The sequence below is a fragment of the Gadus morhua genome, chromosome 8 (assembly GCF_902167405.1).
Source record: "Gadus morhua chromosome 8, gadMor3.0, whole genome shotgun sequence".
NCBI lineage: Eukaryota > Metazoa > Chordata > Actinopteri > Gadiformes > Gadidae > Gadus > Gadus morhua.
The window spans coordinates 23,471,366-23,484,780 of record NC_044055.1 but is presented as its reverse complement, the minus strand read 5'-3'; the positions used below and the strand labels follow the sequence as shown (position 1 = coordinate 23,484,780).

At 41.1% G+C, this 13,415-nt stretch overlaps 1 protein-coding gene across 1 annotated transcript; it reads left to right on the top strand.

Annotated features, from left to right (window-relative positions):
• Nucleotides 1-737: 737 nt before the first annotated feature.
• LOC115548318 (uncharacterized) lies at nucleotides 738-6,189 on the top strand. Its single transcript, XM_030362847.1, has 5 exons — nucleotides 738-838; nucleotides 1,960-4,129; nucleotides 4,259-4,384; nucleotides 5,466-5,549; nucleotides 5,880-6,189. The coding sequence occupies exons 2-5, from the start codon at nucleotides 3,331-3,333 to the stop codon at nucleotides 6,104-6,106; spliced, it is 1,236 nt and encodes a 411-aa protein (XP_030218707.1). The 5' UTR covers nucleotides 738-838; nucleotides 1,960-3,330; the 3' UTR covers nucleotides 6,107-6,189.
• The last annotated feature ends 7,226 nt before the right edge of the window (nucleotides 6,190-13,415 follow it).

The following is a 13,415-nucleotide window of genomic DNA, read 5'->3' as shown; positions in this document are numbered from 1 at the left end:
AGACAGTGAAGGCATCAGGCTGGACTCTGACGTTATTTTCCTAACTTTGTAAAATATTGTTGCTTTGTATTTGTTGCTGCGCCTGCGGCGAACACGTGTTGTAGCGGCATCACTAACATAGAATTGAAGTGAATAGATCGGCTCATGGATCGGCCTCATTTATCCAATATCCGATCCATCTAATTAGTCAATGTCGGAGCCGATGTCCGATCCTAATATCGGATCGGTGCATCACTATCCACATTGCTGTCTCACACAGACAACAGGCAACCTGAAAGCCCACAGCAGCTTGTAGGTCCACCCTCGCACCAGTATGAATTGAGCTGAAGCCTCCTGACTCCTGATAGATCAGCACATGGCGATTCCAACACGCATGTAAATTGACTTGATAAAAGTCCAGTTATAATCCACTTCAAAGTAGTCCACTTGGTTAGTGGAAAAAAAGTAGAGTCCAGACTCTACACAGTTCAGTTTCAAGTGTTCCACATACATCTACTGAATTTGCACGGCATGTATCAGTTTGTGCAAGCTAATATACTGGATTTGTGCAATATTTTCTCAGATGTGCAAGGTTAAGTGGTTTGTGCAAAGTCCTTAAAAGGCAGAACAGTAATGTTCACTAGCTGCCTGTTTTCCTTCTTGTTCAGCAGCCTATTTCTGTTAGGCAGAAACTTGTTTACTCTCACAGGGCAGTGTCATAACTAGTGGGGACCACATGCTTTTGTATTGTGTTTTACAGAAGCCAGCAGAGCCTACAACCTCACCTGACAGTGCATTCGTAGACACTCCTCCAGCTACTGTGGAAGGCGTGTCCTCTTTGCCAGAGCCCTGTGACACGGTGGGTCATGGTTTCAAGGTCTCAATCGCTATGTGTGATTCCAGTCTTTCTTATTAGATTTAAGACATATCCAGAACAGGGCACACTTCAAAATCTCAAAAGCTTTTGCAGACCTTGTGTTAAGTGGGTTATATGGGTGGGCCTCAGTCATTTTCAGAGCATGTTAATTTTGATTATTGGATATTTCATTAAAGCTATACTGTACGATGTGAGAGAGCTAGCATGATTTGAAATTAGCTTCTCTTCGGAGTTCCGTTTAACTCCTCCCCCACCCTTCAGGACTCCCTGCCCCCACCCTTCGACACAGAGCTGTGCACGAGCGCTGCTGCTGCTTACGGCTTACTTCAACGGCAACCATTGCGTCACTTTTCAGGCCATTCAACTCCCTCAGCTGTCGCCATCGCTGAAAAGCTAATCCAATATTTATTCTCGTTTTTCCTCGAGCAGTCTCCAACTTCTTTTTTGTTGCTGCCTTTTCAGTTTCTGTCTTTCTTTTTCTTGCCTTTTTAAAAGGATGGACCGGGGCAAGTAACGGTGGCAGTGGTAACTTCTGTTTTTTTTCTTCCATCGTGTTGACGTTGTAGGCTCACTAGGTCTAGTCCACTGTCATGAACTACTATGACAACAACGCTTTCTTTGCCCTCCGTGAACGCGCTCAGTTCGGCTCAGTCTCGTACACAGAGGGGAGAGAACGCGCAGGCTTGTGATTGGTTCTTTAGATTCGGGTACAATGTCTCCGATTGGTAAGCATTTTAACAGGTTTATAGCCGATACAGATTTCGTTTTTTTTTCGCTTCCTTTTCATTGCCCATAAGTTATTTATTGCTGTCAGGATGTAAAAAACAATTTCAACAACATATTAAAAAGTGCATATCACTGGAAATCGTACAGTATGCCTTTAAGGCAAAGCTTAAGAGCCTCAGTCTGTGATTCCCTCACCAAGACTGTGATACCAAGTTTACAGTGACAATGCCTAAACAACAAACAGTAAAGTAGTTCCTGCACTGTGGTTGTTGTTTAGGAATCACCATGCGCTCTTCACATGCTCTGACAAATCACAGATTGTGACTTGGAAGAACTTTCAGTCATGAGTTTCTCTTTCTTTGTTTTACCCCCTGCAGAAAAGCGTGGACAACAACACGGCAGAACAGACACAGACAAAGGGGAAGACTTCAGCACCGGCAGCAGACCATTAAAAAGCAAGATGAGTCGGCAGTGGATCGTTCTTCAGACGAGTTGAAGCCAGATGGCACAGTGGATCAGTTTGGTGATGAATCAGAATGGGATTCCTCCAGTGTAGACATGGGAGACGAATATATACCACCTAAAGGTGAATGTGAGGACAGCACAGATGATTCGAACGGAAGTGAAGAATTCTTCGATGACACAATTGACCTGATATCCAAACAGAAGGCCAAAAAAAAGAGGACAACTAAGAAAGACCATACAGTGTCATCAAAGCGCAGGTGCAGAGCGCCAGGTTCATGGAAAGCAAGAAGCAGCATCCTTACCACATCAAAAAGTCCTCCTGTTGCGGAAGATGGTGATACACCACTGTCTCCTCCATCTGTGTCTGTTCCTGCAGTCTCTCAAAAGTCAGATGGGAAAAGGGTATATGACAAAATGCAGTACTGCCAGTTTTGTGAAACTTCAGTAAATAAATATGCAAGACATCTGGAGCGTCGTCACAGTGCTTTGGCTGAAGTTGCCAAGGCTTTAAGTTACAATAAGGGTTCAAAGGAAAGAAAATGTCATTTGAATTTTCTAAGAAGCAGTGGCAACTTTATGCACAATGCATCTGTGCTCAAGAGTGGACAAGGGAGCCTCATCGCAAAAAAGCGACCCAGAACACACAGTTCGGAGAAAGAATATGTGCACTGTTCCCACTGCCTTGGCCTTTTTGTAAGAAAACTGTTGTGGAAACATCTTAGAAAATGCGATAAACGGCCATCCGAAGAAGGGGCACAGAAGACATTTTCTAAAACTCGAGTGCTGGCCACCTGCTCTATTGAACAACCTTCACCTTCAGGCACCCCTGAAATGTTCAATGATCTGACCAAGAGCATGCGTCAAGATGATGTCACTAATATTGTCAAAACTGATCCAGCAATCTGGGGTTTTGGCTGCCATTTAATGAACAAGGTCATGGGTAGTAGTACTGACACAGTTGGCAATAAGAAGACTGTCACACAACAGCTGAGGAGTCTTGGTAGGTTGATAAAGGCAGCAAGAGAGATAACAACTATGAAGACAACCAAAGACCTAGTGAGCCCTGAGAATTTCAAGGAGACCATTAAAGTTGCCCGTCACGTAGTCGGATTTGACGAAACGACATCAAAGTCAGAAATTCCAAGTCTTAATGGTAAATTGGGTACTGGATTGAACAACATGGCAAAGTATGGCAAAGAGCCGAAGCACTGCAGTACTTAGATCATGCAGAAGCAGAGCGGTACCATGCATTTTCCACTATTGATAGTCACTGGAGCGTGTACATGGCAGGTCATGGCAGGAGGGACCTCAGGGAGGCTAAATTTAATGCTCCCAAGCTATTACCATTTACAGATGATGTTAGACTTCTTCATGTTCATCTAGATAAAGAGGTAACCCAAGGCATCAAGGAATTGAAAGAGGTGGTTTCAACAGCTAACTGGAAACAGTTGTGTGAGGCTACTTTGACAAATGTTATACTGTTCAACCGCCGAAGGGAAGGTGAAGTCTCAAAGATGGAGTTGAAGTTTTTTCAGTCAAGATCGAAATCAGTGCCTATTGAAGAAGTCAAACAGCACCTCACAGCCAACGAGATGAGTATGTTCTCACATTTCACTCGGATTGAACTGCCAGGAAAGCTTAGTCGTGGTGTTCCTTTACTACTAACTCCACAGACTGAAGAAGCACTTGAACTGCTGTGCAATAGACGAGAGGAGTGTGCCGTTAAAAAAACAAACATGTACTTGTTTGCTCGTCCAGAAAAAGACACATATCTCCGAGGTTCTGATTGCATTCAAAAATTTTCAAATGAATGTGGTGCCAAAAACCCCGAAGCCCTACGCTCCACAGACCTGCGGAAACAAATTGCAACATTGTCGAGTGTACTGAATCTCAAAGACGCAGACCGTGATCAATTGGCAAGGTACCTCGGCCACAATATTAGGATCCATGACGACTTCTACAGGCTCAAGCTGGACACCCTTCAAATTGCCAAAGTCAGCAAGCTCCTACTCGCTATGCAGCAGGGACGGATTGGAGACTATATAGGGATGAACCTTGACGAGATAGACATCTCCCCAGACGGTACACAGCATTTCTCTGCATGACCCAATTTTTTATTAATTATTTTAAAGTCGCAGTCATTTAACACTTAAATTAACAAAACAGATTCACTTGTATTACCTTTTACTTTTCTTTTTCTTAATCCCATAGAGTCTGTACCAACACTGATGCCTGACAAGGAAGAGGTGCAAGGAGAAGACGAGATGGGAGAAGGAGACGACAGCGAGATCGGGGAAGGAGAAGACAGCGAGATCAGGGGAGGAGAGGTCATGTCAGGTATGTGTTGTTGGATATATGTAACTTTTATAGGTAATGCAAGCATTGAGATGTGGCTATTCCTACAGTGACTAACTTAGCCTAAATATGCTAGCTGCTCCTAACAGCTGTTTACAGATTGCGCGTTTGGACAAAAGTTGCATATCTGTAAGCCCTGATGGTGTCACCCTGCCAAAATAGAAGTGTCAAATGTGACACATTTTGATTTTAAGTATGACTTATGAATCAGAATTGGAAAACTTTATTGCCACATCACAGGTTAACAGCAGTGTAAAACAATTTGCATAATTCTTCAACTCCATTTACTCTGTTGGGGACTGGGGGATGGGATATAGCGGGTGTAGTAAGAAGAAAGAAAGGTCCTAGGCAAGAATATCTTCATATTTACAAGTAGTGTACAGGTGATGTTACATTACAATGTACTTATTTATAGTAACAATATCTACTATAGCAGCACCTAAAAGTGTAAAATGGAAAAAGTGTCCAATAGAATAAAAGTTAAAAAGTAAATTTCAGTTATAGTTCACTTCAAAGTAATCCACTTGGTTAAAGTGTCCAATAGAATGAAATTTAAAAAAAGAGTAAGTCAGTCAAATTATTGTCCAGATAGATAGATAGATGCAACTTTATTGATTCCGAAGGAAATTCCATAGTGGTCTGCTCACATACAATAAAAACACACCATATAAGTTAATAATAAATTAATAAAAAAACACCTAAAAATATATAATTACAGTCCCAGCTCCAAAGTGCTCTAGTGCACCATAAGGTGCCGTAGTGTCGTGTCTCTGCGCCCCTCCTCAAAGTAATTCACTTGGTTAACGAAAAGCATGAACGGCACAGAATGCATGATATTGCCCATCTAAGCGACGTTTCCCTGCGTAGCATTTGGAGACCCCCAGGGGTCTGTACCCCCCTACAGTTAAAATTAACAGGGTCCCAAAATGATTAATGCTTGGGTCCTTGACATTGACAAGGTTGAGAACTGCTTTTTCTAAAGGGCTTGGCACTCCACGCACTAACTATAAGGTATTGTTAAGTAGATGACTTATTAAACTTTTTAAATGTTTTTTATTTGTAGAGACCAGACTGAGCAACACCCTGCCCCCTGAAATCCCAACCCAAATGGAGGTGTCATCCAGTGGTATTTCTTCTTCTATAAAAGGTGAGGAAATATTCAAAACAAGGTTTTGATCAAATCAGGTAATGGGGTTCTAGGTCTCAAGTTGCATTTACTGTAGCTGTATTGTCGCTGTCATGTCAAACTCTACCACAATTTCTTCAACCCACAAAGAATAGTCAAGTGCACTGACATTTTAATTTATTTGTGTATGTGGGAGGGACGGCATATGTTTATGAACAATACATACAAGATGTGTTGTAGCTCAATGGGATCATTTACTGTGAGCCTCTCATGAACAGCTGGGTTTGGTACTGGAGCTCAAATGACAGAGAGACAGACAGATTACCTAAACGGTTCTCATTTTTCATGTAGGTCGCCACACAACAACGAAGAAGCCTTGGACCAAAGAAGAAACATCAGCTGTCGAAAGAAGCATGAGCCGAAAATTCATTGAGAAGTTTGTAGTGCCAGGGAAAAATGACTGCATTGCCTGCATCAATGCAAACCCGGAAGCATTAAAAGAGCGTGACTGGAGAGCAGTCAAATTCCATGTAAAGAACAAGATCACAGCTCTCAAGAGAAAAGCCTTTAGCCATTGACCCTGTCTGGGGGGCTTCTGTGGTATTAACTTTTTATTCGTCTGTGGCAGACCGTTTTAGTTTCATTTTTTATTTATTTTTATTTTTGCACAGTAGCTGGAGGAGTGTTGGGAATCGCGCATCAAAAATAATAGTGCCGTTAACACTGCAAAAATTAATAGGCTTAATATAAGAAATAAATACTTGGTTTGAGCAGATATAAGCTAAAATTAAGTGAAATAATCTGCCAGTGCAGTAAGATAATCACACTTGGTAAGATTTCTTAAAATAAGAAAAAATAAATACATATTAGGCAAGTGAGAAATATCTTAAAATAAGTGGTGAAACACTCATTCCAAGTACTGTATGCAAGTCAAATAATCTCAAAACTAGCTTTTCAATTCTTATTTCACCTTTTGTTTCTTTCTCAAATTGAGTGAAAAAAACATAAATCCAGAGCAACTTAACAAGCTGTTTCTTCTTAATTCAAGAGTTATGATTAGCTTTTATCTTAAATCAATACATTTAAAATCATACACAGAGAATATTGTTAACAGCATTTATTTGAAGTGTTTGCAGATTCCTTACAATATTTACAATCATAACATAATATTTGCAAAATTAACCTCTGAAACCCAGAGGTAAGAGGCTATGACCTCATTATCTTTGATAACACTGAAATATCTCAATCTCATAAGACAGAACATGGCTGAACAGCCTGAATAGCTCTATTTCTTAATGAAAGCATTCCACTCTGCCATGACTCTTTTGTACGAGCCTGTGGTGTCTCGGTCGTGGATACTGTCCTGTAAGACCTCTGTCTGAATGACAGAGAGAATGGTCGCCACACACTTAGGATAGGTGAGATGCAGGGTATAGTAATAACCCATCAGATACAGCAACCCTTCACCAAGTTCTTCTTTGGCAAATGTAGTGACAGGAGTGTTTCCAATTGCCAGAAGACAGCGGGACCCATCAAAGACCAAAACAGGGCTGAAGAGGGTTCTCTTCTGGAGGTAGATGGCTGGCTCTTCTGTTGGCTGAAGAAGAAAACAAAAAACAGAAGTTTCTTTATGGTATACTAAAAAAGTGAAAAACTGCTTGGGCAAGTGAACTGAGATTTTTTTAAACACCATTATGTACATCTACAGCTCTGGAAAAAATTAAGAGATAGCTTTTGCTGGTTTTACTATTTATAGGTATGCGTTTGAGTAAAATTAACATTTTTGTTTCATTCTATAAAGTGCTGACATTTCTCTCATATTTGAAATTAAAATATTGCCATTTATTGCATTTATTTGCAGAAAATGAAAACTGGTCAAAATAACAAACAAAGATGCAGTGTATTCAGACCTCGAATAATGTAAAAAAAAAAACATGTTCATATTCATTTTTAAACAACACAACACTTATATTTTAACTAAGGAAGAGTTTAGAAATCATTATTGGTGGGATAATCTCAATCTTTAATCACAGCAGTGTGATTAAAGATTGAGAGCTAGAATTCGAAGGCTAGAATTCAAGCAAACTGAGCTTATTACAAGCAATGAAATCATATTTATTTGAGACAAAGTAACTTAAAATGAGGAATTTAGTCTCTAAATGAGCTGGAAATTAGAATTTATATCTTGAAATAAGATTAATAACTAGCATAAATAACCTTAAAATAAGCATTTTATTCTCTTAATTGAGCTGACAATTAGAATGTATATCTTGAAATAAGATTAATAACTAGCATAAATAATCCTAAAATAAGCATTTTATTCTCTTAATTGAGCTGACTTTAGGAATGAATACCTTGAATTAAGGTTAATAACTAGCCAAAAAAGTTGAAAACATGACACAATATCTTAAAACAGCACAATAAAAACAAGCTAATTCGTCTCAAATTAAGGCACCAGAAGCATCTTGTTTTTAGCATCTCTTTCTTTATTTTTTAGCACCAATGACATCAACAAACATGTGGCTAGAATGGGTCTGACTCGCTCAAACTGAAAAACATTCCTCACTCAAGGAAGGACCTCCACTCGGCAATTGCTTTTTTGTAGGAAGCAGTTGAATCTTGGTCATGCAGGGAGTCCTGGAGAACCTCAGTTTGCAATACTGAGAGCATGGTGGAAATGGACTTTGGATAAGTGAGATGCAGGCAATAGTAATACCCCAAGAGGTAGAGCAGGCCTTCATCCACCTTCTTCGTGTCAAAGGTTGTCACTGGTGTGTTTCCAATGGCGATCATGCAGTTGTCCTCACAGACGAGTAAAACTGGACAAGACAGGGGTCGCTTGCTCAAGTATGCATCAGGGTCCTCTGAAGCCTAGATGACAAGAGTGGAAGTTTAGGAAATCACAAGTAACACAAACTTAGTCCTGGACTGGGATACTAAAAAATGCATACTGCTCAAAACCAACATGAAAACACAAAGTTATGTTCCCTCAGTGTTTTGCTGCTAAACTGTATGTAAAATGAACAGGGACGTTAAAGGAGAATTCTGGTCGATTTCAACACATAGCTCTGTTGTTTGTAAATAAACACAGGAACTAAACAGAGCTGAATTAGCAAAACGTGTATGCATTTCTTTTAGATCTACTGCAGTCAAGATTCACTGTGTTCACTCGGAAGGAATCACTTACATTTACATTCAGTCTTTAAGCAGACGCTCTTATCCAGAGCGACTTACAGTAAGTACAGGGACATTCCCCCCAGGGCAAGTGCCTTGCCCAAAGACACAATGTCATACAGCACGTCCGGGAATCGAACCAGCAACCTTCTGATTAAAAGCCAGATTTCCTAACCGTCTGGTATTGGTATGTGTGATATCTGTAAAGCTGAACTGACTCAAAACTGATTTTATTCCCATCCAAAGAGTCTTTCTGTGAGATAAAGGACACTAACATTATACCCTGGACACTATCCATTATATCGAAAGGTTAATGAGTAACCGTGTTGAATAATCTTGATTTTTTTTCTCTCTCCCATAATTGAGCAGCCATGCGTGCATGGTAAGCATGAGTAACTGAAACAACTGAAATACTTTGTCTCACCGTAAGGACATGGAAAACAGCCTCGCTGCTTTCGCCTAGCTTCTTAGGTGGCAAAGTGCTGGATGGAAAGAGCAGTGGCAGGGCTCTGAACACAGCAGTGGCATGTTCCACTATTTCGACAGAGAGCACAACACAAGGCAGTATGAGTAACCACTCATCATGAGATCTCAAAATATAAACTTGGACAAATCAAGGTATACAGTGATCTCACCTCCATCCAACGTTTTAGGGGGTTTAATCACTTTCTTCATCGCCCCATAAAATTGGACCTTTGAATAGAAGTCTTTCCATCTATTCCGCATCTCTGAGACGTAGTGGGCATTGTTTGGCTGTAGTATCCTTTGCAACTCATCTAAGACCTGAAAGACATAAAAAAACTGGTTTAAATAATTTCCATTGCTGGTTGATGACTGATGTCTCTTCAAGGTGGGGTGCACAGTTGAGACACTATAACAAATATAAGTATGGTTTTATATACAGTGTGATATGCAGTGTGGGTTATTGCAAATCATTTGAATATTGCCCAATGATATGATATGTTAAAGGCCCTAATGGCCCCAAATCTGTACTGAAAGCTACAAAAAGGTAAAGACTGGGTAGGAGGGGATTCACTTGCATGATCCAAGTCTTTGAAACAAGAATATGCCTGCAGAATCTTGCTGGGTCGGTCTTGCTCCTTGAGAGTGTCAGAGGTTATAAAGAGTCTTCTCGACTCAAACTCCAAGTTCAGCAGATGGGTTACTGAAGCTTTGTTTGGCTTCTTGGACCGGCATATCTCTTGGAGTGTCTTGTAGTGCCTTGCCTGGGTTTTCTGGCTGTCCAAGACGTCACCGGAACCACCTGAAGGAAAAAAAAACAATAGAGGGTGGGGTTAGAGGTGTAAAACAACATTAGGTTTCCAAATTAAGTAGGAGGAACATAGCAGGTAACGGGACTCAGTCATTCTCTGTAACTTGTTATCACAGTATTGGATTGTTAGAATACTAACATCCCTGGACTCATACTTTTGCAAGGCCATTTACCCATGGCCTATCATTTCTAGCAATCTCTCCCACACATCTCAGTAATAAAAAATGCATCACGACAACTTGAGGCTAGCTGTACAAAAGAAACTCATGTAAACAAAATGTATTAAGTTGAATACATACATTCATCACTGCTATCCAGGTCTTGCACTGGGGTACTGGCTCTGACTGGCGACCGATGAAGAATGACCGTAGAAGCACTCGAATCCCCGTCGTAGTCACTAGTTGATATTTCTCCACATTCCCGCCGTTGTTTCTTTGCAGGAGGATTGGCCTTCTTTGGGCTTTTTACATTTGATAACCTCTTTATCATCTTTTTGGCAACATGCTCCTGCCAGGTAAAAACAGTAAACATTCAAATATGACACATGACAATGTTTTCACTATACAAATAAAACCACAATCAAAAGGGGAGATAAAAAAATACTTACCCAGTCTTTTACCATTGGATAATACTCCACCAATCGCTTTGCCATGGCATTGACCTCTGGTTTGGTGGGGTATCTGGCATCTTCTGTGGCTCTTGCAATGGACATCATATTACACATAGTGTTTCTGATGAGCCGGCAGAAGAGCTCCTTGGATAAAACCACAACGCTCTCAGTCCCCATCCGTTTCTGCTCGAAGTAGGAGCGTCGCACTTGTTCAAGTTCACTGTCTGAATAAACAATGAATTCTGGGCTGGACATAACCACAAACTTAGAAATGTTGGGCTCTTCTTGTGAAGGACCACTGCCTCCAGTCGCTGATGGCTGTGGTAGTTCCACAGCAGTCTCCACCTAAAATACATTCACAATGACATATTTCATAGGATAATTTTCTGTCATAATGTATTCCCCTGCAAATTAGTTTTTTGCTCTGTAATATGGCCCAGCCAAAATGTAAAGCCCATACAACAGAACTGAAAAAACAAAGATCCTGCTGAATTTAGGTTAAATATGGACTTACACTATTGTTACACTGACGGGTCAAACCTTTTATTTTTTTTTACCAAAGAATGAGCTTTGGCTAAAATAAATACTTTTTAAAATGAAAAGATTTGTAAATTGATGGTATCACATAGGCCTATGGATGCACTCCACTACATTTTATCATATCTAAACGTAATGTGAACTAGAACTGCAAGCAGTTATGCAGGGGTCCAAGAAGTGTGCATTTCGCCGGCACAACGCGACAAGAAATGTGCATTTCGCCGGCACAACGCGAAGCAAGTATTCAAAACGCTACCGTGAACAACATGTGGACATAAAGGTTTTGACTGTGGGAGCTTCGGTGTGGGAGTTATAGCCTAAAACGCGTTTTCAGAACATTCCATTGGCCAAATAGGAGATAGACAATGTCGTCGTTTTTTGGCGCCGCCCTGTGGCGAAATTTTCCAAAGACAATTTTCCTTTGCCAAATAACTCCCGCCCACATTAATAATTCTTGGCCATATTTTTTATATAGACTCGGGTTTGCCCCTTGATGGTTCCCTTATAGTTTGAAGAACATTCCTCGGGCCTGTTAGAAGATATACAATTTCCTCGTTTATTGCGCCCCCTAATGGCAGAATATTCCGATATTTTTATTGAACGCCATTAAGGGTAGCACCGCCATGTGTGTAAAATTTGGACTTGATCCGATGTCTAATTTTGGTATTTTTCTGGATTTTTGATTTTCAACGTAAAACGTAGCTAATAAACAAATATTCAAAATGCTACCGTTTCGTAATCGAAGGTCGGATCAAAAAGTGTTTGAGTTTTTCTTTTCGTGTGCGTCTGAAGATGTCGTGTGCAAAGTTTGGTGTTGATTGGTCGAGAAATGTGGGAGGAGTAGGGAAAAAACAGTTTTGCGGTTTTCGCGATTTTGCAAAAAAAAATTCTAGACGCAAATGGGCGTGGCCTATGCCAAAAGATGCAGCAGACTCCAGTGAATATGTGCGTACAAGTTTTTGACTGTGGGAGGTTCGGTGTGGGAGTTATAGCCCCAAACGCGTATTCCTTGGTATAGCGCCACCTAGTGGCCGGCGTGTCTGGATTTTGTCGTCTGCGTAGTGTTCACGGACCTGGATCTAGTCATGCAATTCGCGTGTCCGCACCATTTACGGTTTGGGGTGTGGGCACACTTTTAGTGCTGGAATAATAATAACTAGAACTGCAAGCAGTTATGCAGGGGTCCAAGAAGTGTGCATTTCGCCGGCACAATGCGACAAGAAATGTGCGTTTCGCCGGCACAGCGCGAAGCATATGTTAAAAACGCTACCCTGAACCTGTGGATACAAAGGATTTGACTGTGGTAGGAGTAGCAAGAAGTCAGTGTAGCGTTTTCGCGGCGAAATTTTGTAGAAGATATACAATTTCCTCGTTTATTGCGCCCCCTAATGGCGAAATATTCCAAAATTTTTATCGAACGTCATTAAGGTTAGCACCAACATGTGTGTAGAATTTGGACTCGATCCGATGTCTAATTTTGGATTTTTTGGGATTTTTAATTTTCCACGTCTAATTTAGCTAATAAACAAATATTCAAAACTCTAACGTTTCGTCGTCGAAGGTTGGATCAAAAAACTGTCTGCCATTTCTTTGCGTGTGCGTCTGAAGATGCCGTGTGCAAAGTTTGGTGTCAATTGGTCGAGAAATGTGGGAGGAGTAGCGAAAAAACAGTTTTGCGGTTTTCGCGATTTTGCGAAAAAAAATTCTAGACGCAAATGGGCGTGGCCTAGGCCAAAAGATGCAGCAGACTCCAGTGCATCTGTGTGTACAAGTTTTTGGACTCTGGGAGGTTCGGTGTGCGAGTTATAGCACCAAACGCGTATTCCTTGGTATAGCGCCACCTAGGGACCGGCGTGTCTGGATTTTGTTATCCGCGTAGTGTTCACGGACCTGGATCTATTCATGCAATTGGCGTGTGTGCACCATTTACGGTTTGGGCTGTAGTACCACTTCTAGGGGGGAAAAATAATAAAAAAAATCCTTACAAAAACAATAGGGATCCAACCTGTTGGCTTGGACCCCTAACTAGAACTGCAAGCAGTTATGCAGGGGTCCAAGAAGTGTGCATTTCGCCGGCACAACGCGACAAGAAATGTGCGTTTCGCCGGCACAACGCGAAGCAAGTGTTCAGTGGATACAAAGGTTTCGACTGTAGGGGGGGTCGGTGTGGGAGTTATAGCCCCAAACGCCTTGTCCGCTACCGTTTCGATTGGTTTGCTTCACCAGAGCCCCGTTGGCCAGCATGTTTCCAGGTCCATTCAGACAGTGTCTTGGATGGACCTGGAATACAGAC